General features: G+C 55.8%; 6 protein-coding genes across 6 annotated transcripts; 3 read left to right on the top strand and 3 right to left on the bottom strand.

Annotated features, from left to right (window-relative positions):
* Nucleotides 1-1,719: 1,719 nt before the first annotated feature.
* On the top strand, nt 1,720-3,664 carry SETTUDRAFT_184462 (uncharacterized protein; the record flags this gene model as incomplete). Its single annotated transcript, XM_008026583.1, has 2 exons — nt 1,720-2,634; nt 2,680-3,664. The coding sequence occupies 2 exons, from the start codon at nt 1,720-1,722 to the stop codon at nt 3,406-3,408; spliced, it is 1,644 nt and encodes a 547-aa protein (XP_008024774.1). The 3' UTR covers nt 3,409-3,664.
* A 1,969-nt stretch (nt 3,665-5,633) lies between these two features.
* Nucleotides 5,634-14,778, bottom strand: SETTUDRAFT_47279 (uncharacterized protein; the record flags this gene model as incomplete). Its single annotated transcript, XM_008026550.1, has 5 exons — nt 5,634-10,147; nt 10,236-10,537; nt 11,033-11,692; nt 11,776-14,487; nt 14,541-14,778. 5 exons carry the CDS (start codon nt 14,776-14,778, stop codon nt 5,951-5,953), a joined length of 8,109 nt encoding a protein of 2,702 aa, XP_008024741.1. The 3' UTR covers nt 5,634-5,950.
* Nucleotides 14,779-16,567: 1,789 nt separating this feature from the next.
* On the bottom strand, nt 16,568-17,233 carry SETTUDRAFT_28177 (uncharacterized protein; the record flags this gene model as incomplete). The annotated part of the gene is made up of 1 exon (XM_008026521.1): nt 16,568-17,233. One exon carries the CDS (start codon nt 17,231-17,233, stop codon nt 16,568-16,570), a length of 666 nt encoding a protein of 221 aa, XP_008024712.1.
* Nucleotides 17,234-17,875: 642 nt separating this feature from the next.
* Nucleotides 17,876-18,650, top strand: SETTUDRAFT_47278 (uncharacterized protein; the record flags this gene model as incomplete). Its single annotated transcript, XM_008026549.1, has 2 exons — nt 17,876-18,209; nt 18,274-18,650. The coding sequence occupies 2 exons, from the start codon at nt 17,876-17,878 to the stop codon at nt 18,612-18,614; spliced, it is 675 nt and encodes a 224-aa protein (XP_008024740.1). The 3' UTR covers nt 18,615-18,650.
* Nucleotides 18,651-18,914: 264 nt separating this feature from the next.
* On the bottom strand, nt 18,915-20,150 carry SETTUDRAFT_62287 (uncharacterized protein; the record flags this gene model as incomplete). The annotated part of the gene is made up of 1 exon (XM_008026557.1): nt 18,915-20,150. A coding segment is annotated over one exon (1,236 nt), but the record flags the coding sequence as incomplete, so codon positions are not given.
* A 2,961-nt stretch (nt 20,151-23,111) lies between these two features.
* On the top strand, nt 23,112-25,286 carry SETTUDRAFT_168976 (uncharacterized protein). The gene has a single exon (XM_008026582.1). The coding sequence runs from the start codon at nt 23,158-23,160 to the stop codon at nt 24,790-24,792; it is 1,635 nt and encodes a 544-aa protein (XP_008024773.1). The 5' UTR covers nt 23,112-23,157; the 3' UTR covers nt 24,793-25,286.
* The last annotated feature ends 632 nt before the right edge of the window (nt 25,287-25,918 follow it).

Below are 25,918 nucleotides of genomic sequence, written 5' to 3'. Positions count from 1 at the left end.
AGAATTGTAGAGTTTTTTTTTGTTTACTCTGCCGTTCTCTGTAAAGTCTCTAAAGACTTCTACAAGGTCTAGTAAACTAGTTTGCCTAGTAGGGTTGTTCTCAGCTAGGTTAGCTGCTTGGATTACTAGGTTTCTAGCAATCTCTAAGGCTTCCTCAATAGAGGTTGCCTTTGGTGTTTTCCCTACTGTAGGGTATCTTGGCACTGCTCCAATAAATGGAGAAAAATTGCTTCTTGTCCTAGTATGGGTAGGCCTAGGCGGTTCTTCTGGTTGCCTGTTAGGGCACGGCGTAGAGGCCTCCTCAGCCATCTCGATTTCTGGATTATTATCCATTAGTCGTTTGCTTGTGCCTCTAAGGTCCTTTGAGGCTAGTCTTTTTTTGTTATTTTTATTGTTTTGATATGTCTGTGTTTCTTGCTGAATTTGAGCTTCAATAAGCTCCTGCGTTCCTATTGGCCCCTCTAGTCTTGGCATTAGAGCCCAAGCTCTGTGAGAAAATTCTCACAGGCGTGAGATAACGAAGGAAGGCCTCCTTCTTCTCCCTACTGCGCGCTAGCGCCTTAGCTGCAGGTGTTGAAAGTGCTGTTAGTCGATTCCTCGTGGTCGGTTCTCCTAGATAGCGTGCTTTCCTAGCGGTTTCCAGAAAACTCGAAGTTGGTGTGTGTTCGGGTCGGTTCTCTTAGATAGCGTGCTTTCCTAGCGGTTTCCAGAAAACTCGAAGTTGGTGTTTTGTAATAGCCCCTAATTACCATAGATAGAGTAGCAATAATACCCGCTAGCTGGTCTCGGGTCATCAAACTTACCGCTGTAGTACTGTAGCTCATGAATAAAAGCTGACCCTGTAGACTTACATTCTAATTGCCCCAGATATTCTCTACAGTCGTTACAGCACGGCATATGCGGGGTTTCGGTGGGGGATTCAGCCTCAGTCCAAATGACGCCTCCTACAGCTGAGCACCGGCCGCCTGTCATGTTCACCCGTTCGCCCGTCAACACCGAATCCTTTATCCCCTACAAACGCCCAAGGACAGCGCGTTGCAGTGCAGATCTGTAGTTTCTTTATCCTTTCCCTGTACCTTGACTTTGTGCTCTTTTCAAAAGCACTGGGATGCTAGACGGAAAAAAAACCAGCGAGAGACTCACCAGTCAATGAGCTAATGTGGTGGCCATTACCTAATAGCTACTCATTGCATTGATATAGCCGCCCTCTGCCATGTGCATGAGTTGCAGCGGTATGATCGTCTCGCATTTCCTTTTCCGGCGCAGAGCTGAGTCCAGCTTTCCTATTACAGAAGGTTTGACGATAGTCTTCGCGCCACACCGCCACGATTGCACGCGATTTAGTTTTCAGTCAGTGTCTGATGAGGCGTAGCGTGAGATCAGGTGAGATCCTCATAATTTTCTTGGTTTTTACCAGCAATGTGAGCAGAGTCTCAGGCTGTGGCTACAAGCCACGCAGAAGACAACTACAGCTCACCTTCAGAGTTGATATGGCATCCATAAACAACGTCCAGAATTCCGCCATGATTTCACATGGGGCCACCGCAGCCTGACATTTAGGTATGAGCATCTGAGATCATCGGTTGCTATCGTCATGGAAAGGCGATACCGAGATAGATATATTGTGAACTGAACCCAGGCAGCGGGAGATTCACTACCTTGAAGTGAAAACCACCCAAGCACAAAAACTCGTTATAGTTGTGACCTATCTCATTCACCATGTCATCAGTTACGAGCTGGTACTCCCTATGCGGGCTGCAAGGAGCCTACGCTTTCAACTTTACCTGTTTCGGTCAAGGCTGTGACTTTTTGTCTTCCTTTCCAAATGTCACCTGCAACACAAATGAGTCAGGCTTGACGTGCACCAACGGTATCCAATGCACTGATACTCCGGAGTTTTGGGACGTCACTTCGTGGTCGCTAAACGGGACGCGACTGATTCACGTCGAGAATATCACGGTGTCTGAGGAGCATTATCCTGCCGCGGATCAAACTATCCCAGCATCAAGTAACACGACCACGCGTAACCCAGACTGTATTCCAAAGACGCGCCGCGAACGGGCATCGACGACGGCTTGGTTCTACCACGATGATCCCCATAATCATGGATCAACAGACATCCCGCACGCGCTTGAAAAAAGAGAGCGACGACTGGGAACCCAATCTTCACTTCGCGAAGATGTAATAAGTCTTGTCAACTTTGTGCGCGACACAACCAAAGCAAGCAACAACAAAGCCGTTCAGAGCTTCGATGTCGACGATGTCGCAGTCAAGATCTTCGATTTTGCGTGTGAGAAACTTGCCAATATAGCTGGGAACAAAGGAATTGTGGCCTTCACAACCTTCGCTCTGGAACTCGAGTCGTTCCGCACCGGGTGCGCTACACTCGTCACCGGAGTAATCGAAGGACTGCTGGCCGAGACAGGCCCTGCTGATATTGCTGCTCTCCCGTTGATCGGCTGGGCTGCAAATTCGCTATGTTCGGCAGTTATTGCACAAACTTTTCTTACTGCAATTCCGGGCTCGAGGCAAACATACAACAGCCTCAAGAAGCAACTTTGTGGAAAGGTGAAGTGTATGTTCATAACTGACACACTATCTGATCACGCAAATTGTGGACGTTGTAACCATCATGTAAGCTTTCATCTGTCACATTCCTTGCCCTGCTAACTCGTGCAGTGTGGCTCTTCAGATGTCTGCATTAACGGGGCCTGCTCAAACCAATATTGCGGTGGTTCACACACTGATTTCAGCCGATGCGGTTATGGAGACAATTACGATACTTGCACGTGCGCAAGCACCTTCTCTGGCACTGGCTTGTGCGCTGAATACACTACCTCCTGCGTTGGATCTCTCACGGACGATTGTGAATCGAGCGATGACTGCAAAACAGGATTCATCTGCGGCCTCATGCCAGGTTGCGATACTCAAACTTGCTTGAATGTGGCTCCCTGCGGTACAGCGGATCGCCCTTCAGACCAGACCGAAACACTGCCCCAAGAACAGCAAAAGGACTGGTGGACTTTCCGACTTCTCAATGATGAGACGCGGCAATACGTCCAAAACCCCGGTTCAGTATACAGCATCGATCATTCAAATCTCATCAGCTCGGATACTGGAATCGAAGTGAACACCAACTGCATCAAAGTCATCGACACGGTCTCCAACTTTATCGGCTCGTACCTGAATAAGAACGATGATTTCTATTTTGGATGGGACCCCAAGGGAGAGGCGTTTCCGGAAACAGATACATGCTGCTTGCAAGTGTTTGGTAATGACAACTGTGCTATTGAAGCTAATGCTGAGGACTACGAGACGTATTGCCAATCTGGGGGCGGAAAGTGGAAATTCGCGTTCAACGTGGCATCATGGCAGGTTACAAACTGTGTGTCCATGTTCGAGCCCTAGAGTGGCTTTTTTTTGGAGGAGCAGCCGAACCGCTTTCTGCGACACAAGAGGGATGCCTGTACGGGAAGCTTTGGCTATCGAAGCACATCGAGTTTTTGAATCTTGTGTGAAATATACTCTAGTTAAGTAGCTAGCAGCGCTAAAAGCGAGAGCGTGTTATGATAGCTGGATACGCGAGTAGAGTACTTATAGCTAATTACGTCAAGTAAAGCGCCTTATCTACAAAGTAAAAGCAGTACAGAAAAGAGAAAAGGGCAAATTAATATTGCTATTGCTGTTTAGGGCAGCGGCGACGTTTTTCGCTGGTACATTTGTGTGGAGGAGTGGTAGTAGTGGTGGTAGTCGACTTTACAGCGTGCGAAAGCCTCAACGCTAGAATCTAGAATAATACCCCAGACGATAATTGCAACATCAGTTGAATTCATCAACCGATCATGCCTGTTTCCATTAGCATCAAAGTTCAAAGCTGCGGATCTTCAAAGTACTACACCCAGCTACTCCTCTTCTGTTCATCCACCCGTCCTTCGCACTAACCATTACTAGATGCAACACCATTACCCCCCTAGATCGACAACTCAGCACCCCACCTCCACCACTCCCCCCCTGGATCTCCATCCGCATCCGCAGATCCCCCTGCACCCACGTCCATGTATCCACCTCTTTCACCGGCCCCTTGCATACCCACACCCCACCATTCTCTCAAGTACGCATCTCTCCTCCGGTCCAGAGCACGACCCACAAGCGCTCTCTGACACCTAGTCAGGCACCGCGGCTGCGCCCTTGCACTGCTGATTAAAAATACCAAGACGAAGAGAACAAGGGCATGTCCCGCAATGCCGAGACATGCGTGATTTTTTTCCCCGCTCTGGTTCTAGGTACGTACGTACGTGTATTCCCACGTTCTGCATGTTTCAAGCGCCTTGATTTAGTCATGCACACGTACCTGTACCTCTACCTACATGCCACGCCTTCGTCCAGCTCCGGCCGCCCGCCTAGCAAGGTGGAGTGTGGTAGTGTGGTGTGTGGTGTGGTGTGGGGGGGAAAAAGCGCCAAGTACCGGTACGTACTTACTTAGGACTTTACGCAAGTGTTTCACCGGTCCAGGTACACCTGCGCCTCCGCCTCCAGCTCCACATACGACATACGTACATGCTTCAAGTTGCCTACACCCACGCACCTGGAACAAACGCAAACGCGGGCTTTTCTTCTTCTTCTTCTTCTTCTTCTTCTTCTTCTTCTTCTTCTTCTTCTTTCTCAGTGCCAGCTCCGTCTTGGCTCAACTAACTAACTTCCTAACTAGCCAACTACGTAACCTGACCGAACTGAACGACCGACTGACCTCACCGGCAGTGTCCTTGTCCTCGCATTACCTCGGTTGCTACACCTATACATGCACACAGCTATACCTACAACCCCCCCCCCTCCCCCATCACCATACATACACCTATACCTGCGTGGGGAAGGGGGAGGGGGGGGAACTGTGGCGCGGAACTCTCTTATTCCAGACTTACATTCCAGACTTACTTAGTTGCTCGCTTTACCTGTGTACGAGTCAAGATGCGGTATTTCTTTTCCCTTTTTTTTTTCTTTTAAACCTACAAAAGTACCCTGTACCCTGGATATAAGTACCCAAAGCTATCTTACACACATCCATACACACACACACACACACCGACAGAGAAACAGAGAGAAAGAAAGACACATGCTGCACGTATACACACAATAACCATTACGTAGATAGGATAGTTACATACCTCGTCACGTGAGACGCAACAAACAGACAGACAGACAGACAGACAGACGGAAAGTAACCTTGTTTCAAGGCGGAAGAGAAGGCTAAGTACATGGACTTTTTGCCTAGTTAGGCCGAAGCCGTGAGTGAGCGCCTGCAGGTGCGCCCCGATTGACCAGTGTTGTTGAAGGCAGGGATCGCGGAGGAAAGGGTGGGGGGGGGTGCCGGTACCATGTTAGCTGCCCCTACCGCTAGCTAGCTAGCTAGCTAGTTGGCTAATACACCTAGATGGCCATACCCCGGACATGTTGGACTCGGAATCGCCAAGGAACCTGCTTTATCAATTTTTTTCTTCTTCTTCTTTTGCTCCATCCAGCGTGTGTCCGGGGAGGGGGGGGGGGCTTTTTTTTCCTGTTTGTCACATGCGAGTCAGCAGCAGAATTTATTTTTTTAACTTTGTGAGTGTGTGTGTGTGTGTGTGTGTCGTAGCAGTGATTCGTCATTTCGTACTTTATCGTAAATAGGCTACGTCTCCGGGAGTTACAAAAAAGTATACGTAGTGTCTCTTGCGAGCGCTTGTTAAGTGGTCTAAGGAAAACTGGTGAAGAGTAAAAAAAGAGAGAGAAAAGGATACAAGTAGTATTACACAAACGCCGCTCCATGCCCGTCCTCGCCCAAAACTCCAGAAACACCTATTGTATGAGTTCCTTTCAATGGTATAGAGCAATCCCGCAGATCCATTAACTCCTTGCCGTTCCGTGAAGAATCCTTTCTCATGATAAATATTTTTCTTTCCAATGTACAATGAAGTTAAGCAATCCTCTTCTTCAATCCTCCAAATAGTCCCTTGAGACCGCTTGTCTCTTCCTTCTTCTTCCTTCGGTCCCGACGCTCCGTCTCGCCTCGCCTGGCGCGTGGGCGCTCTTCGCCGCGGTCTCGGGCTCGTGTACGGTCAGTACGATCAGTCTCGGTGCGGCGACCAGATGGCCGCTCCTTCTCAGTGACCGAGATGCGACGTGACTTGGGGCGTTCTTCCGGCTTGGACATGCGCCTATTGCGCCGACGCTCGCGTCGCTCTTCGTCCGAGTACGACGCTACCCCAACTACTGCAGCTGCATCTTCAATGAACGGCGACTCGGCGTACTCGAGTGACTCGGGTTCAAGCTCGTCTTCAAAGGGCTCGGGTGGTGGTGGCGGCGGTGGAAGATCGTCAAAGGCCGGGGGATGAATTCCATCCCTACCACCAGACATCTCATGTTCTGGACGGCGCATATAACGCCGCTCTTCTTTCCACCTGTAGTACTCAGCTTCTTCTTCAGGAGACGCAAACTGCCGACGTTGGTGTGAGTGGCGCCGACTACGATGAGGACGTTCGGCTCGGTCGCGGCTTTCGTTGTTAGAAGAAAGATCCCTATTGGGTGAGCTGTCTACCTCGAGATCCCTTCTTGGAACTCTGACAGGACCCTCTAGCGTATTCGCACGTGCGCGAGTTGACGACCGGACAGGTTTCGACACGGGTGGCGGAGGAGCGTCAGTTTTCGTACGACCGAAAAGGCCACCGAAAATGCCGGCACGCTTGACATTAGGTGTCGTCTCTCGGGTGCTCAGGCGTCTTCGCGGTGTACTGCGAGGCGGGGTATCATCGGCTAGGGGTGGTAGAGGAGGGGGTGACGACGGCTCGTCATAATGTTCTGCAGCACGTCTAGCCGTATCACGAGATGGCTCAATGTACTCTTCATGATGTAAAGCTGCTAGTTTCGCAGCCTCACGCTCTGCCCTCTTTTGCCGTCGAAGCCTCCTAGCCTCCTCCTCTTCACGTGCGGCCTGTTCAATCTTCTGCTGTTCCAAACGTCTGGCCTCCTTTTCGGCCTCGTGCCTCTGGCGCCGCTTTTCGTGTCGAAGTCGCCTCTCCTCTTCTTCAATAGCGTGCTTCTTCTCTTCCTTGAGCCTTCGGCGTTCCTCGACCGCCCTGACAAGCTCTTCCTCTGCTCGCTTGACTGCACGGCGTCGCTCACGGTGCTCTAGTTTTCTAGCTTCCTCTTCGGCTTTGAGCCTAGCGGCATCTGCTGCAGCGAGTCGCTCCTTCTCAGCTCTGCGAGCCTCACGCCGCCTTTGTCTCTCGGCATCGTCTTCCTTTTCTTCAATGGGCCGGCGCTTACTGTGCCTTTCATCGCTCCTGCTGTCACGGCGGCGAGATCGATACTCGGGATAGGCTTTCTCCCTGTCACTGACACTGCCAGATTTCTCAGCCTCACGTAATCGTTCCCTCCTTCGCTCCGCCTCGCGTTCGTTCATGCTATCGCGACGCTTAGTCTTTAGCGCGCCAGGAATCTCTGGTGGAGCCATGACTGGGCGCTCCCTAGTACTAGCTTCACTTTCGCGTCTACGACTTGAATGGTGGTGACCATCACGGTGAGCGTGCGAGTGACGTCGACGAGGCTTCTCCCGGACATGAGGCTCAGCTGCGACCTCGTCGTCGATTGCAAAATCGCGTTCTCTGGATGCAGAATGCTCAGCATGCTTGTCGGAGGCGATAATGGCGGCTGCTCCTGCTCCTACTGCCACTGCCGCAGCAGCAGCCGCGGGCGCGACAAATGATGGGAGCTGATTCGAATCCTCATCAACATCGGGTGACCGCTCCACAGGTGCGACGTCATCCACAACTTCTTCATTGGCTGCCTCCGTCACCTCCTCCAGCGGTTCAGCCTGTGGTTCTGGGACTGGCGCATCTACACCCGCATCGGCAATTGGCTCGGCTGGTACTGGCTCTGGCTCTGGCTCTGGCTCTGGCTCCAAATTCGGCTCAGTCGGTGCAGGCTCGGGCTCTGCCTCCGGTTCTGGCTCGGGCTCGGGCTCTGGTGCTGGCTCTGGTTCCGCCTCTGGTGCTGGTTCTGGCTCGGCTGCTGGTTCTGGTGTTGGTTCCGGTACTGGCTCTGGCTCGGCCTCTGGCTCTGGCTCTGGCTCTGGCTCAGCGGCTGGCTCCGGCTCTGGCTCGACCACTGGTTCTGGTATCGGTTCTGGCTCGGCTGCTGGTTCAGGTGTTGGTTCTGGCTCCGCCTCAGGCTCCGGAGCTGGTTCAACAGGCGCGGCCTCTTCCAGAGGAGACGGCTCAGGAGCTTCAACAGCTTCAGGCTCCTCCGCTGGAATAGCATCTGCTTCAGGTGCTGGCTCGGGCTCTGTGGATTCAGGTTCAGGCTCTGCAGGCGCAGGTTCAGGCTCTGCAGGTGCTGGCTCAGGCTCCGCAGGCGCTGGCTCAGGCTCTGCAGGCGCTGGCTCAGGTTCTGCCACCTCTTCTGGTGCATCTTCGGGGTCTGCCTGTGGCTCTTCTTCAGGTACTGGCAGAGACTCCTCTTCAGGCTGCGCTTCTACAAGAGTCTCAACAGGCTCTGGGTCCGGCTCTGCTGCTGGAGGAGCTTCTTCAACGGGAGGCTCCTGTTCTTCAATGACCTCCGCAACTGGCTCAGCTGCCTCCACTGGCTCAACAAGTGCCTCCACTGGTTCGGGGGCTGCCTCCACTAGTTCAGGAAGTACCTCGGCAGGCTCGCTTTCCACCACTGCAACCTCTTCAGCAACCGGGGCGACCTCTTCTACCAGTGATTCATCATCTTCCGATACAGATGGCGATTCGTCGACTGATGCGGTTTCCTCCGGAGCTGGCTCTGCTGAGTCATCCTCGGCAGGTGGGGCAAGCTCTACCACCTCGGGCTCTTCGACGGGAGCTGGGTCAGCATCTGCATCAACAGCTGCGCTATCCTCAGCTAGCTCTTCGTGGTCGTGTTCCTCTTCATGAATTTCGTCTGCAGGGGCCACATCCACAACGGCCGCGTCTTCGGGTGCCGGAGCAGGCGGGTCTGATTCTTGAGCATCTTGCACTTCTTCCACGTCCGCGGAGGGTTCCTGTGGCTCAGGTGCTTGGGGCTCCGAATCAGCAGTCTCCTCGACCGGCTGGACTTCTGCCTCTGCTGGAGCAACGTCAACCTCATCGGCTCCATCTGCAGTTGAAGCAGCGTCGACCTCAGGTGCTTCGCTTGGAGCTTCTGGTTCCGCTTCGATTTCTCCAGCTTCAGCTTCAGCGTCGCTCTCATTCTCACTTCCCCAGGATGCATCATCCTCTTCCTCCTCTTCCTCTTCCTCTTCTTCTTGAGGTGCTTCCTCTGCTGGTTGAGGGGCATCCTGTGGCTCAGCAGCCTCTACATTAACAGCTGCATCTTCCTGTGCATCCTCTGAGCCTTGCGAAGACACCATGGAGTCTTCATCGGCAGGGGCCTCAGCGTTATCCCCAGCCCAGCTTTCTGAATCGGCTTCGGAGCCGTCTTCAGGCTCGGAAGGCGCCGCCTCAGCTTCAGGAATGGCCTCGGCTTCAGGAACGGCCTCGGCTTCAGGAACGGCCTCAGCTTCAGGAACGGCCTCAGCTTCAGGAACGACCTCAGCTTCAGGGGCGACCTCAGGGCTGACCTCAGGGCTGACCTCAGGGACGACCTCAGGGCTGACCTCAGGAACAACCTCAGGAATGGCCTCAGCTTCGGGATTCTCAGTCGGGGCGGGCTCTGCAGGCGGCTCGGAGGCAATAGCATCTTCAGCCACAGTTTGGTTGTCATCTTCAACCAAGCTAGATTCACCCTCTTCCTGCTCGGCTGCTACCGACACCTCAGAGGCCGAGCCTACAAGACTCTGGTCAACACCATCCTCAGCCTGAGCTTCAAGTGGAGCTTGGGGCTCTTCAATGGCTGGAGGGGCATCTTGCTCGTGGGCCTCGTCTTCGAGTTGGCCATGCTCACTCAGAGCTGGTTCGGAGACGGGTGCGTCGCCAGCCTCGGATCCATCTACAACAGGCGAGAGGGATGACACTTCAGACCCAGACCAGTCGTCGTCGTCAGACTCGGGCTCACTTCCCGTGTCATATTCTGGCTCGCCCGCTACTTGTTCCTGGGGTGCTGGTGCTGCGTTGCCCTTCATGACAAGGTCGGGTTGGTGAGACACGACTGAAGAGCTGAGTTCGGAAGCACCCTGTAATTCATGAGCATGGACTCGCAAGATCATGTGGACCACGAAGCACAGGACTGCAAGGCAAAGATGAGAAGGCAGTCGTACGTACCGAGTCGGACACCGCGCTGGCCGGCATGTCTGGAGCAGGGCTTTGTTCGCTTTCTGCTGGTGCTGGGTCTGGTGCTATGACATCTTGATGGATCGTTTCCGGCAAGGGGTCGGCAAGGGCAGGGTCCTTGGGGGCGTCCTCAGCAGGAGTGTCGTCGGCGGCGGGTGGTTCAGTGGGTGCGTCTGTGCCAGCCTCTTCTGAGGCCGATGGTGGGCTCACTTCACCTGTGCCGTCAACGAGGGTGGTTGGGCCGGACTCGCCGGGCGTGTGGTGGGCTGGGGATAAAGCAGGAGCAGCGGCGTCTGGGTCAGTCAGTCAGGGCGGTGCCCAAGCGGGCGCGGACGTGGACAAGTAGGCTGCTGACGTGGGAGAGAAAGATGGAAGACGACAAAAAAGAGAGGATGGGGTTCGCGTGTGACGGGGATTCGGGAAAGCAAAGAGGGCCGGGCGGGCTAGCGCACAGCAAAACCACGCATGCTGGAGGCGCGGCGAATCGCAGGCATGCATGGCAGCCCAACCCCAGACGGCGGGCGGCGGGCACGTGACGATAAGCTCAGCGCGACACTGGCAGCATGTGTTGGCAGTGTGGGCCGCCAAAGGAAATTTCTGGGGCGGCCAATGGGAGCGTCCCACATGCAATGGCCTAGCCCGATTCGCTGCATGCAGGGCGCCATCGCGCGCCCGTGCGCTGCCATAGGTGTAGAGCTACCGGCGACAAAGAACATGCAAACATCCACCACAGTGCCGGTGACAGGAAAAAGATATGAAAAGCAAGCAAACGGCCTATGTCGACGTACCTGCTGCCTCGCATGCGCTCCCCGCGTCATCTGACCCCGTTGCGCTGTCGCTGGCCGTCCCAGCCTCCGAGCCCAAGGCCGGCGCATCCTCACCGACACCAGCGCTCGGAGCAGCTGTGCATGTCTCCTCTGCTGCATCCGCGCCAGCACTACCCGCACTGCATCCTTGCGCGGCGTCGGCCGTCTCGTGTGCATCCTCGGGACCGGTGCTGTCTGCCTGCACTGCAAACACCTCGACAGTCTCGTCAGCCGGTGGGGGCTCTGACTTGTCCATGTCGTCGCGGCTGAGTTCGATCGAGCTTCGCCATGTACTGGGCGCATCAGCATCATCATGTTCAGACGAGTCGCTTTCATTCGCATCGCACTGCCATGAATCGTCGTCCTCTTTTTCCCAGTCCGAGACATCCACCTCGGAGTCGTCGCCAATCATGTCATCCATCGTGTCATCAATCATGTCGTCGTCAGAGAACTCTTCCTTGTCGTTGCGAGCAACACTGCCGTCGTCCGCGTTTTCCTCCTCCATGGCAGCCTCGTCTTCCTGCGCGGCCAGTATAGCTTCGTCGACTTGAGAACCTTCGCCGACATCTTCGCATCTTGTGTCGGCTTCGGTTGTATTCACGGCGTCTGCAGGTGCGGGGGCATCGATAGACTCAGCATCAGCTACATTACATTAGCATATGAGTGAATGACGTGTACTGGACTCATTCGAGTGACTCATTGCAAGGCGCGGCAATAATACTTACGTGCTGCATCAGCGCTTGGTCCATTGGAGCCCACCTCTGCTTCCACTTCATTGCTATCAGTTGGGGCTGGGGCCGGAGGAGCGGCTTCGACCTCGCTTTGCGCTGCAACATCTTCCACCTCTGAAGTTTCTGCTTCGGTCTCTTGTGATCTCTCCACTATAACCTCTTTGCCATTTGCAGGAAGCTCTTCAGAGCATGGCTCTGTACTCGAGGGTGCTTCAGCGACGCTTGGCTCAACAGGAGCATCAACAGGAGCTTCTTCACTAACAGGAACCTCGGCGGGAGGAACCTCTTCAGTTGCAGTTGCTTCTTCAATTGCTGGAGTCTCTTCAGAAGGGGTCTCTTCAGCAGGGACCTCAACAGGAGCCTCTGCAACAGGAGCCTCTTCAGCAGCAGGCTCTTCAGCAGCAGGCTCTTCAGTTGTAGGTACCTCTTCAGGTGTAGGAACCTCCTCACTAACAGAAGAAGGTTCCTCAGCCACAGGAGCCTCTTCGGGAATAGCAGGTGCTTCGGCAGCAGGGGTTTCCTCGACAGCAGCTTCTTCCATGGCGACCGGCGGCGGTGCTACGTCCTCGGTAGCCGCGTCGACAGGAACGGGCACAACTTCCACAGCAGGAGCATCTTCGGTGACCGGAACCTCGTCGACAGCAGGGTCTTCTAGGGCAGCCGGTGTCTCTGGTGAAACGGCGGCATCTGCCGAGGCACTAGGCGAACCTTCTAGAGCAGGGGTTTGCTCGGCTGTCGGTACCTCTTCGTCAGCCGCAACAGGGGTCTCCTCGATGGCCGGCGTTTCGTCAGTGGGGGTCTCATCAACGGCTGGCGCTTCGTCACTAGCAGGGATCTCGTCGACAGTGGAAGCTGCTTCAGCTGCCTGACTTGGGCTCTCCACTGGAGGCTCTTCGTCAGTGGCAACAGCTTCTTGAGCTTCGGCTTGTTCCTCTACTGCAATAGCGTCTTCAGAATCCGGTACTGTCTCATCACCAGTGGCAGCATCTTCGGCAGGCTCGGTTGTCTCGATTGAGTCGTCTTGTGGTTCGGATGAATCCTCGACAGGAGCCTCAGCCTCGGGCTCAGCCCTATCCATTTCGACAGAGGGGGCTTCGGCTGGCTCGGGTGCAGGCTCCGAAATAGGTTCTGGAGCTGGCTCTGTTGCCGGCTCAGGTGTTGGCTCTGCCTCGACTTCCGGTGCTGGTTCTGCTGATGGCTCAGGTGCTGGTTCAGATGGTGGTTCGGGTGCTGGATCAGACTCCGCCTCAGGTGCCGGTTCTGATTCTGCTTCAGGTGCTGCCTCTGGTGCTGCCTCTGCCTCTGCCTCTGCCTCTGCTGCTGATTCAGGTGCGGGCTCCGACTCTGGCTCTGGAGCCTCAGCAGGCTCAGCGGCGGCCGGTTCATCTGGCACCGGCTCTGGGGCTTCATCAGCAGGTACAGGCTCGGCAGGTTCAGGTTCAGATTCCGGTGCAGCAGGCTCTTCAGGCTTTGGTGGATCCTCTGGTACGGGTTCTTGTGCTTCTGCAGGTGCCTCAGGGGGAGCGTCGGCAGGAGGCTCAGCAGGAACTTCAGATGGAGGGTCTGCTGGAGGGTCTGCTGGTGCTGTCTCTGGTGGAGCCGGTGCTTCCTCTGGCGGCGGAGCACTTTCCTCCTCTTTACTTTTCTCAGCCTCCGCTGCGTCTTCATCAATGACTACTTTGTATGGCACACTGTATGGCGCAGGCGGGTTACGGACTAGCGAGGATTGGATTATCGGGGCTTGGACTACAGGAACTTGAGCTACCGGGGCTTGGGCTACTGGAGCTCGGGCTACCGGTGCTTGGGCTACCAGTGCTTGGACTGCTGGTGCTTGGACTGCTGGTGGAGGCGGCGGCGGTGATGGAGCGGGGTTGCTGACGATTGATCTGGCGACTTGTTGCGGGGTCTCTTCGATAATGCAGTCTGATATCACTGACGAAGGAACGTCTGACATGGCGACTGTCCCCGCATCGCTTGATGGGGGGCTGGGATCTACGCCTCTTGTCCTAGTTGTTAACCTTTCCTCTCTGCTTAGCTTTGGTTTCTCGTTTGATGAGGATGAGAGCTGGGAGCTCCTTCTGCGCGTTCTTACGTAGCCGTCTGGCGAAATGATCCTAAACTGCTCCACTCTCCTCTTGTCCTTTTCCTTCTTCTCTTTCGGGGGCAGCTTAGGTGACTTCTTCAGACGAACAAACGCTGTAGCTTTGACCCTACTGAATCCCATGGACTTCTTTCTCCTGTAGTCTTCTGAGGCGTCTGGGTCTTTGGTGTCAGAGGTAAAGTGGACAAACTTTTTTGTTGGAGATTCAGGGGGCTCTTGAGCGGCCTGCTCGGACTCACCACTCTTCTCATCCTCGTCTACTACTGTCTGGGGTGCTGGTTCCACGGGTGCTGGTGGGGGTGGAGGGGGTAAAGCTTCCACGGGGGGTGCTGGTGCCGGTGCTGGTGGGGGTGGCGCTGCTTCCAGCACGACAGGAGTGACATCCACCGGTGCAGGTGGAGGTGGTGGTGGTGGTGGTGGTGGTGAAGCATCTTGGTTCTCTCCTGATCCTGAAGGTTCAGCTGTGGTGTCGGTAGGTATGGCTTCTGGCACGGCGTCACCGGCAGGACTTGGTGTTGTACCTTGTGGAGGTGCCTCTACAGTGGCGTCTGGTGTTGTGGCAGGCTGCTCTGAAGGCTCTGGTGCAGGCGGGGCATTCCCTGTGTCTACTGTTGTCAATTGGCTCTGCTGGACACGTATGACAACACGTCAAGCATACCTGCTTGGGTATTATCATTACTACTGCTGGTCTCACCTGCCGTCTGGCCTGCCAGGGGGTTATAGGAGAAGGCAGCCGGTATACGGCGATAGACAATGGGCAGTGGTTCTGGTTCTGGTGGTGGTGGCGGAGGCGCTGGTGCACTGGCCGTGACGTACAAGTGCTGGCCGTTGTTTGTTGGGGAGTTGCCGTAGGGGTTCTCCCATTGCGATATCGAGACATTCGCGAATTGACGCATGGTGGGTCAGACAAACACAGTATGGCGGGTTGGGGAGCGGAGAATCGGACAAGCGGTGCTAGGTGCTATATCTGACGTTTCCGCAGTTCCATTGCCGGCAACAGCAAGTAACAGACGAGCAATGGCAGCATACAACGTGGGGAGCGAAGATGGGGCGTGGAGAGACGAATAAGAAATGAAGTCAGTCTAGACGAGGCACGGATCGTGGAGGTGCTATGTGTGTGCGTGGCTTCAATCGGGCCCAAGCTGGGGACGGAGCACTGCGATCAGAAGCAAGGGCGTTGCAGGACAGTTGTCACAAGACGTGATGCGCAAAGGGGTAGGGAGAGACATGGCGCGGCGTGGATGCAATGGTTCGGCAAGGCTCAGCGCAGTGCTCCCGATGCTCCCGCAAGCCTCACGTAACCACGACGAGCTTGGCCTGCAGGCGCCATTGGGCCACGTAGGGAAACATAGTTCGTTGCGAGCGACCAGATGGCGAGCCCAAGAGGTGGGCTCGGGCAGCCGCAGTGCTCCCGCCATTGGCCCGGCGGCGAGCTAGCTGCAGCATGTGTCGCGGGCGTGGAGCGCAGAGGGGCGGGCGTCGTGGTGGTGGTGGTGGTGGTGGTGGTGGTCGACGTCGTGGTACCCTTTGGCACCGCCAGCGCTGCGGCCACCGGAAAGCTTGGGTGCGCGCACGAAGGAATTGCCAGCCGACCAGGAGCATCCGTGTTGCGAGGCGAGCCTGGCGACGAACCAAGACGGGCGGGCGGTGCAGGGGGCGGCGTCGTGGGGAGGTCCGGCCGTGATGGCGACAGTGAGGGAGAGGGTGGTTGATGGACGTCGAGTGACGTGGCGTGGGCGTGGGCCCGGGGAGCAGGGAAGCCCTTTTCTAAGCGAATGATTCAGGTCGAGCCGACCCGAGCGTCTTTTTTTTTTGCTTTAGCCCTTTTTTTTTGCTTTGGCTTTTTTTGGCTTTGTCTCTGGCTTCCATCGCCTTCTCTGCCGCCATCGCCAGCCATCGCCGCCATCGCCGCCGCCGCCGCGACGTGGGGCTCACCCACACCCACACCCACACTCGCTCTGTGAGGAGCCGACAAGTCTCCGGCCCACCTGCTGCGACGCCCACGTCCAGGTACTCCTAGTACATGCTCACTACGCTCCTGTGTGTACAGCGCAGCGCAGCGCTGCCCTCGCACTCGCTCTGCGCCTCGTCGAGTGCCACCGCCCGAGTGACACCTGGATGGCACGCACGCCTCGCAGCGCTGCAGTGACGCCCTCCCCTCTCTCTCGCCTCGCCCAATCCATCGCCCCGTGCAGCAAATGACGCGTATCTTGCCATCGGTTGCGCAAGCTTATGCAGCGGCTATCGAGCTTGTTCAAGAGCAAGAGCAGAGTCTGGAGCAAAGGCGGAGACCCCACGCCCACGGCGGGCGAATCTGATGCCTGTACGTGTTTGCAGCCCAATGCTCCGTGTGGCGATGCAGCGGCAACGGGCGCTGCGTCAGCAATACTCGACCTCTGCACGTCGTATGGCAAAAGTGTTGGGCGTGGGCTTGGGTTGATATCGCAGACGGGCCGTCGTCACGTGAGCGCTCCATCTGCGGGCGTGCGCTAGTCAATCTGTGCATACCAATACTGCCTATCAGGCACATGTCTACTTACGCGAACAAGTCAGCATCGCCAGAATAACGTGGGCTGACCCCAAAAACCCCCTCGTTTGCGAACAAGTGTCCATCGGCGATATGAAAGCCAATTCCCCCAAAATCTGACGCCCATCTGCAACACGTCCAAAAAGTCAACTCCTCTCCTACACCTGCTCGTCTTGCAATTTCAGTACCCCCGCCGCCTCCGTCAGCTCGTCTTCCCATGCCACTGTGCCCCTCAGCTCCGCCATCACTCCGCCCCATTTTCTATTCGTCTCCTCGTCTCTCACACAGCGCTTGCAACTGCTGCTCCTCCTATGCCGCTTGCGATTAGCATTCATCTCTGCTGCTCTAAAAGCAAGATGCATATCCACGCCCTGCCACGTCCTACAGCCAAACGTTGTCCACGTCACTACGTCCATAAGCGGCGGCGAGTTTTCCGAAGTGACTGTAATGGCTGGTGTTTGCAGCACTGTGTCTTCAGCCTGAAGTGTAATTGTCGTGCACCCTTCCACTTTGGATAGTTGGCTGTCGTGATTTGCACTTGCGCCGCCCTTTCGTTCCAAGCTTTGCGCATGGAGCCGCTGAACTTGCCCAACCACGTCTGGCATGCCCCCGGTGAAACTTAGCATTCTGGGAATGGTGTCGATGTAAACTTTGCGTTGTTCCCTGTCCACGTTGATTGGCTTGGGCAGGCGAAAGAAGATTTTCCCTCGTCGCCCGCAGAAGCGACAGACTTGTGGCACTGTTATTCCCTTTAGCTCTGCCTTGCGGCAGAAGGCGCAATCAGAGCGGATCATAGTCACTTGCTGAGCTATTTTGCGAGGCATTTTGGCTGACCTAAGGGTCATATTGCTGTCAGTGATATGCTCGCATATGCAGCGTTGTAAAGTCACTCACAGGTTCAGGGGGAAGCGTACATGCAGGATATCAACGACTATTATTCCGCACCATCGGTTTTAAACAGAGCAATCGAGCGACATGTTGTTAATGAGCTTTGATAAACCATGGTTCGCAATTTTCAAGTGAGTCGGAAATGGCCATACTGAGCTATGAGTGGTTTCTGTGCACTAGGTTTCCAGTCTCACAGTAAGCAACGTGAGAGGATGCAGAACTCTTTTTTTTTGCAGAAGATGGTTTACTTACCTGAATGGCTGTTGCTGCTGTTGATCCACCCGCCTCAACGTACGATTGGCCAATGACATGATCCACTGTCGAGATGGGAAGGCACGCCCATCAGGCAGCATATCAACACTGACCAACCGCCTTCTCTCTGATACCAATCCAACAGACACACCATCCCTCTAGTTTCTGCCCCGACCAATTACCAGCACACATGGCAAATATCGCTCGCCAGGACAATACTGCATCAAGCAAATCCGGTAATCACCCTCCTCAGCACTTCCTCGCCCCCAATCATTTCACCACCATACCCAATGGCTATTCATCACACCCACGCTGACCAAAAAGCCATGGTCGACTGGCCCCTTTACATGATAACCGCCGCAGTCAAGTTCTCATCAGCGCGGGCCCACGAATCCACCACGACGTACGCCACGCCCGACGCAGCACGCATGGACATCCTCAACCTGCTCAACTGGTACGAAGCCCACGCCGATTACGCCTGGCCCGATTTCTCCAGTCTCGGCTTCGACTTCTCGCTGGCGATGCGCTGGCGTCGCGCCCTCGTCAACGACGTGTACATTGCGCTCAAAAAATCTGGTACCGTCAGGATAGCGGCTGAATGCGAGCTGCCCAGTACGCCCCTGATTCGAGTTGCTTGCGGCAAGAGGTCGAGTTCAGATGGTGAGTACTGCGCATCTTTTGTTCCACGGGTGCTGCGTGGGCGGTGTATTGACTGCCATGCAAGCTGGAGGACGTACGATGGCGGAGCAGAAACGGCACTGCAGGCGCACAGGAAGCGAGAATACTAGTTTCGCGTCTAGCGAGAGTACGGTGCGCGGCGAGGAAGACTTGATGCTGGCTACCAACATACGGCCTCTGATTTGCCTTTCTGAGCATGCGGTCCGCAAGTTGATGTTTGATTTCGAGGGCGAGAACGACGGTGGCGAGAAGGTACTTGCAGAGAAACCCCGCGTTTTCACGGCCGAACTGCAAAGCATGCCGAACGAGCCATGTTCGAATCAAGAGCTCGAGGCCAGGACTGAGGCTCTCAGAGAGGCGTCCAGCACACTGAGCCCTGAGCTCTGAGCAGGCAGGGTTGGGAACGGGAACGGGAACGGGAACATGTTCGGAAGAGTCTCGTCAGTTCCCCCAGTGCAGACGATAGCGGCGGGATCAAACTCCAGTGGAATACTAAGCAATCGTGTCAGCGGAAGAAAGTCAAACAAAGCAGTGGAAAACAAGATATCAAGGCACAAGATGAACGGTACGGATTCTCATATCTTAGTCATAAGCATGTACTTGTTGGGCTCAAGTATCTAGCTCATCTTCGTAAATTCATCACACATGCATTCATAAGCCATGTCTTTTTCAACCGCGTCTTTACACCACCACCACCCAGTCGACAGCTACAAGCCACTTTTCAAGTCCAACATCAATCTCCCACGTAGGCGCACGTACAGCAATCACATTGCCAACTCTGACTTTGACGCCTCGCGCGCTTCTTGCGCCGCCCTGGCCCGCGAGGAGAAGTCTTACAGCTCCATTCTCGACTGCGAGAGTGGACGCTCTCAAAGCACTACCCACACCTGGCTCTATCTCGCCCCTCGCAAACACGACACCGCCGGCATAGCACCCGATGTCCTGCATCTCGGCCTCACGGGCTCCACCCCTAGACAAACCCCTGACGCGTATCCGCATCTTGACGCCGTCTTCCTTTTCCCTCGCGCCACCCGCCACGCCCCTTTCCTGCGCCGCGAAGCCCGTAGTAGCCGCCTCGATGATCCACGCTGAGACGGTCGCCGCGAGGCCGCCTGGTACATGTTTTCCCGTCTTGCGCGAAGGGGAAAAGATGTCTGGCGGTGGTCTGGCGGGCCTGGGGGGAGACGTTGGCGCCGCAGGGAGAATGAAGTGGGGACGATGCGAAGTTGATGGTGCTGTTGCCGCTGATGCAGCGACCGAGGCGATGCTCGGAAAATGCGCAGGGGTACGGGATGCTGGTGGTGGCGGTGGTGGTGGTGGAGCTACTTTGAACCGGTGTGTTGTTGAGTTGTGTACTGCAACGGGTGTTGAAGGCTCTGCATGCTGCAGGGGCGGCGAGCTCGGAGTCGACATGCGCAGTCGCTTGTTGCGCGTGGTGGATTCAAACAGCATTTCGTCATCGTCGCTGCTTTGCGGGTAATATCTGGACTCGTCGGGCGGCGCATCCTGGTCTTCGGTCGACGGTATGACGCCAGAGGCATACGTCTCGTCTAATACCGCGTCCGACACGCTGGATTGGCATGGCTCCTCGATGCTTTCCACGCGCTCCAGCTTCCGGCGCGGTCTGGGTAGTGGCGCGTGCTGCGGCTGTGCTTCATAGCTTGTCTTTGCGCCTGCCTCCCGAAGCCTCGCATTCTCCGATGCAATCTTCTTTTGCGGCGCAATGACAAATCGCTTGGCGGGTGTTATCTTTTTGGCGGGCAATCCTGGCTGGGGCGTGGGCGTCTTTGCAGCAGCGGGAGGCTGGAGTGTAGCTGCATTGCGCAGGCTTGAGTGCGGCCTGGTGGAATTTGGGGCCGAGTGCGGGTTGGGGTTGGGGTTGGGGGCTAGAAAGCGGTGCGGCGAGGGCGTATGGGCCGGCATGCTGATGGCGACAGTGACAGTGACAGCAGCATTGGTAGCGGCGGGCGCCCTGTCGCTGGGGCTGTTGGGTGGCGGAAGATGCCTGTCGCATCGCGAAGTCGCGAAAAACGCGGGGGCGCGCGGTCACGGGGACACGGGGCGCTAGGCTGCTTCCGGGGGCTGGCAGCGACAGGGCGCCCAAACAAAACATGCTACAACCACCGCCTCGGCCGCATCAAGCAATGCCGAGACCCAACACGACGACACACCGCGCTTAGAGGGCGCCAAGCTACCCGCGCTACATTCCTCACCCAGCGAGTACGAAGTACGTCCGAGCCGCCTTTACACAGCCGTCAGTCAGCAATTTCCGCACAATTGTACGCCAGCCATGGAGGTGAGGGCTCGCACACGACGAATCGGCGAGTCGGGAATGAGCATGCGGTCGCGCTTTGATGAGCCCAGCCATCTTGTGTAGGAGCGTGTCGCGGCTGGACCGAGCGGTGGAGTGATCTCATAGCACGATTGGCGTACGGGAGATCAACGGTATCCCTGGATTCGACGTTGTCCCTGTGGAAACAGGACATGCCTCGAGCATTGCCCGGGGGCAGACGCGGCCAAATACAACAGGATGTTCGCACGTCCGGCACGCATGCGTGGATGCAACCAAGCTGCCAGGACGGGGGGGTTGCAGGATCAGGGCGAGGGATGCAGACATGGCCTATGTATGTGGTCGTCGATAAAGCATGGATCGGCTATGCCGCCCCGGGTGGTGCGGCGAGGAGGAGCATGGCCCGGAACGAGGCGAAGCCAGATGGCACAGCGATGCGAGACGACGGTCTGCGTGTGTACGTAAGTAAGTATGTGGGCAGTAGGAGTATGAATGTGCATACTACGGCGGCGTGCTGCGCCGGCGCATCGAGTCCAGCATGTTCTATTTTGACGACTGGCGGCGTAGACATGTGCCGAACAGGGCGCCCGCCAGCCACGGCATTTCGCCCCCCCCCTCGACGGGACTATCGGCGCCAGGGCGATAAGGCGTTCGCAGGCCAAAACAAGGCTAAAGAAGAAACCTGCTGGAGCTGCAAGGTACGCCCCCTAATGATCTGACGGGGAAGACGAACAAAGTGGGTGGCAGGATCGCGCAGTGGCCTGGTGATTGGTGTGGAGAGCTCGGGGCTAAGCCCTAGCGGAGCTGCGAGAGGCTGGAAGCTCCCAGCCACAAGATGCGCAACATCGATTAGAACAACACCAGTTCTGCCCTACACCTAATTGCTGCCCTACCACGCTCACGTCTCGCGTCATCTTTTCTGCCGCGACAACCGTCACTCTTTTGCTTTTGCAGCTGCAGCTCGAGCTTCTCCCCGACGACCCGCTTGCTCTGCAGTCTCTCTCTCTCTCTCTCTCTCTCTCTCTCGCTCGCTCTCGCTCTCGCTCTCTCTCTCTGCTTGCAATTGCAGCGGATGCCCTATACCGCCGTCCCACCACGCTGCCCAGGCGGCTCCACCTCTTGCTGCACCCACTTCCGCTCGACGCGCCTTCTCTCCTTCCGCAGCACTCGATAGCCGCCCTACAAACGACTGCCGCAGCATGGCTAACAAAACCATGCACACTCCCGCTTTTGGCGGCGCCCACGCTGCCGGCATCTTTTCCGACATGACTGTCGACGGACCGGTCATAGGCACCCTGGTTGTGATCATGGACCGCGCCAGGAATCTTCCCAACAAGCGGACAATGGGGAAACAGGACCCCTACTGTGCTGCACGCCTAGGTAAAGAGGCGAAGAAGACGCGGACCGACAAGCGCGGCGGCCAGACACCGCGATGGTGAGTTTGCCGTCCACCACCCAGGCCGCCTCTCTGACATATGCAGGGACCAGGAATTACGCTTCACGGTTCACGATTCTCCCGACTACAACCGCCTCAAGGTGTCCGTCTTCAACGACGACAAGAAGACGGAGCTGATTGGAGAGGCCTACGCAAATCTCCAGTCCGTCATCATGCCTGGCGGAGGGCAGAGTGACGAGTGGCTCGGCCTCAACTGCAAGGGCAAGTATGCCGGCGAGCTGCGCATGGAAATCACCTTCTACGACACCCGCCCCAAGGCAGAGAATCAGATCCCGGAGAAGAAGAGGTCTTCAACTAGGCTAGAGGAGAGAGCTGCTGTGGGCGGAGCCCGAGAGATGACGCCAGTCAAGCGACGGCCGCTGCCCACGGACCCCACCGGTGCAACTCCTTCGCCAGCCCACACGCCCGAATACCGCGGACTGCGAGGCATGCGTGCTGGCCCCCGAGAGCTGGGGTCTCCACGACACCAGAAGACGCCGAACGAGACACCGCCCTCTCATCGAAGTCACGGAGACGCACCCAACCGCAGGCCCGTGCCGGACTCGTCCCCACTGCACCACGTATCCACACCGACATCAAGCCAGAACACTCCTCAGCGGCCTCCTGCACAGTCTCCGTACGGCACATCGCCCAGCCCGCGGTCTTCCAACCAGCGGCTGCCCATGACACGAGAAGAGAGCTTCGACATGTCGTACGCAGCGCCCAAGCCGTACGAAGTGAAGCCAATTGACCCTTTACCACAACATGTACGCCATGCAGAGCCAAGGAAGATGTCTCAAGACGACGCTCGTTCTCGTGGCCACCAGCAGCAGCACCCTGCTGAGCCGGTCCACTCGCATTCGGCCCCAGCAGTCCCGACTCAGCACAACTACGAGTCAACAGCGCACGAGCAGCAGATACAGAACCAGCAAAAGCAAATTGAGTACCTGCAACAGCAATTGCTGCAACACCAGCAGCAGCCTGCAAGGACTGATCAGATGCAGCGACCCTCTTCGGCGCATGTCCAACAAGATCCGTACCAGGATCCTGTCTACCAAGTTGCGCCTTTGCGAAGCAACCGCAACCGCGGCTACAGCCAAGATCAAGCATCTCCTCAGAACCCATACTACGGCCAAAGATTCATCGAAGCGCCCCCGCCGCAAGAGGAGAGCCCCACGCACCGAAGGCGTAGTGCCATGCAACCCATGGTTGAGGACGAGGATGACATGCCACCACCGCCGCCAATGCATAAGCGCAACGCGAGCACGCTGCCTCACCCCGGCCGTGAGAGCCAAGACAGGTACCACAACGATGCTCCAGCGCCGCTCAGTTTTGGAGCGCGATCCCAAGAAGATCCTCGTCGGATCAGTTTCGATGCAGCACCGCCCCAGCAGTACGAGCCTATTGACTATGCCCCTCGGCAACCTTCGGAGCGACGATACACGCATCCCCGCATGCCAACGCAATCACCAAGTCGTCCGGTATCCCGGGACGCCATGGCGCCCTCTCCACTGAGACAGGAGCCTCTCCGGCAAGAGTCTGTGAGACAAGATGTGCAAGCCTTGCCATCTAGTCTTATCCCCGGAATCAGCCCCGTAAGACAGGAGATTGAGCCTGCGTCATATGATGCGCCTCCGTCTTATGAGTCTGCGCCACGGCTGCGTCACTACTCCGAGCCTGCCGAGTATCGGGCCATTACCCAGTTTGAAACGCCCGTACAGTCACAGGAACTGGTTCACCACTCGGCGTACCACATGAATGATTACTATCCTCACGATCCTCCCGAGCAGCCCCGCCAGCGATCTCCTCCGGTATATGATCCTACTCCTATTGTCAAGCCTCGTGCTACGAGTCCTGGTGTGAATCCGCGATACTCGCCTAATCCGGTCCCTGATCGCTACTCTCCCCATCCTGATATGGACCGTCACTCACCTAACCCGGTCACTGAGCGCTCTGCCCGACTGCCTGCGCGTAGCATGCCGACTCGCAAATCGGTATCGCCTCGTCCACCACCTCCTCTCGAAAACTCAAGCGAACGCAGGTTATCTGGAATTGCATTCAACCCTGACAGCTTCGATGTTTACAACCCGAGGGTTTCCAAATCACCAATTCCTTCCGACGATGAGCCTGACCGCCCGGGTAGTCGCATGGAGTATAATGAAAAGGGCCAAATTGTTACTTTCAGTGGCCGGGTTGTTGATGCTTCAGATCACCTGCCAGTCGACAATTGGGCACCTGAGCCTGTACCCAAAGGCACTGTGAAAGAAAAGGCTCCTCGTACACGACCTCAGCTGAACGGCAGCCGTGACCTTGAGGCTGCGATGCAGCGTGAAGAGAGGTATCAACGCGATCGCGCTGAACGGGAGCGCATCCGCCATGCCGCAAGCATGAACTTTGACAACAGTAATGCCCTTGTCCCTTCGGGGCATGATTTCAATGATTACAGCTCGCCCGTCAATGCTGGAGCGCTTGTACTCGCCAGCCACCGCGCTCCGCAATACATGTCAAATACGCGTCCCAGAGTGCAGACGCGTGATCAGCAGCCACGCCCCGTCTCTGCCTATGACAACCCGCAATACAATCTGCCAGACCGGCAAGTTCTTCGTGAACGTGACAACCCCAACACGTACGGCGGTAGCTATGACCACCGCGGCACTCACCGACACAGTGTCGCTGCACCGCCTATTCCCGCAAAGGTGCCTATCGACATGGGCGGAGGCGGCTATGGCTCTCAGAACGATGAAATGGCACTCAGTCTGGAACTCCAAAGCATCGACATTGGACCTGGATCTGGAGGACGACGACCACGAGCTACGGTTAGACGACAGTATGGATACTAACGGTAAATGTGAAACAAGGTGACGCGTTCTTGCACGTTTTGTATTGTTTTTGTTTCCCTTATCATGCTCTCACAGCTCTGTACGATAATGTGTTTTGTTTTGTTTTCTGCTTTGTTTTTGCTGTTCTCTTTTTCTTCATGGAAGGATGAGGGTGGGAAAAGAAGGTAGGTGTAGGAAAGGGAAGGAAAGCAAGGGCAAAGTGGCGTTGTTCTTCTCTTTTCTTTTGGATCCGGTGTTCCGGTGTCCAAGATTGGTGCTCGCTCGATGTCTTGGTCATAGCCGACTAGGACATGTCGGAGTCTTTTTCTTTTCTTTTCTTTCTCCCCCCGTTCCTTTCCTGATTCAGGTGGGCGGGGTTCTTTTTTTTTCATGTCCAAATATACTTATTCTAAAGAGGCTTAGTTTGCAAACAGATAGATATCCTGCGCAAAGGTGCGTGTTCCCATCCTTTTCTTCTTCCTTTCTTATTACGCGCTCGTAATACATACATCTACGCTACTCATGCTCGTTGCTCACGTTTTCATGTGCAGCGCTATAGAGTTGTCTTATGCTAGTGTTCAAATCATAAGACATAAGTAAGCCGCGCTTGTGTGCAGTCGCTTCATCGATAGTCTACTGATGTATAACGTATGTGGCAAGCGAGCGCCGCAGGTAAGCGAGCGCCGCACCCCACCAAACCTGCGCACCTCTCCTATCTCAACGAACAATGGCTTAACGTAGCGCTACTTAATTAGCTTTAAATGAAGCAGATATTCAGCTTGCTATTTCTTCTATTAATCTCCATCAAACACAAAGTAATCGTCGCGCTGCTGCTGTCTACAACGTGTCTGAACGAACAATCCGCCGCCGACGCGCTGGTATACCTGCTCTGTAACGGCGCAGGTAAGGCAGGTCGGATCTGTTTCGGTCGTAGGATCACTCAGAGGCATATGGGAGTGCGTGGGATCACAAAGAGCCTAGATTCAACAAGCCACCTATAGGCCTTGTACGAAAGGATATCAAAAGTCTACAGAGCTAGCTACAGGGAGTGTCTCAATATATACCTATCCTAGTCGGGTCCGAATTCGGATCCGACCTCGGGCGAATGGCTGATGAAGGGCGGCAGGTACTTCCTCCGATCCGGCTC

Source organism: Exserohilum turcica (assembly GCF_000359705.1).
Source record: "Exserohilum turcica Et28A unplaced genomic scaffold SETTUscaffold_19, whole genome shotgun sequence".
NCBI classification, from domain to species: domain Eukaryota; kingdom Fungi; phylum Ascomycota; class Dothideomycetes; order Pleosporales; family Pleosporaceae; genus Exserohilum; species Exserohilum turcicum.
This window is presented reverse-complemented; position numbering and strand designations above follow the sequence as displayed.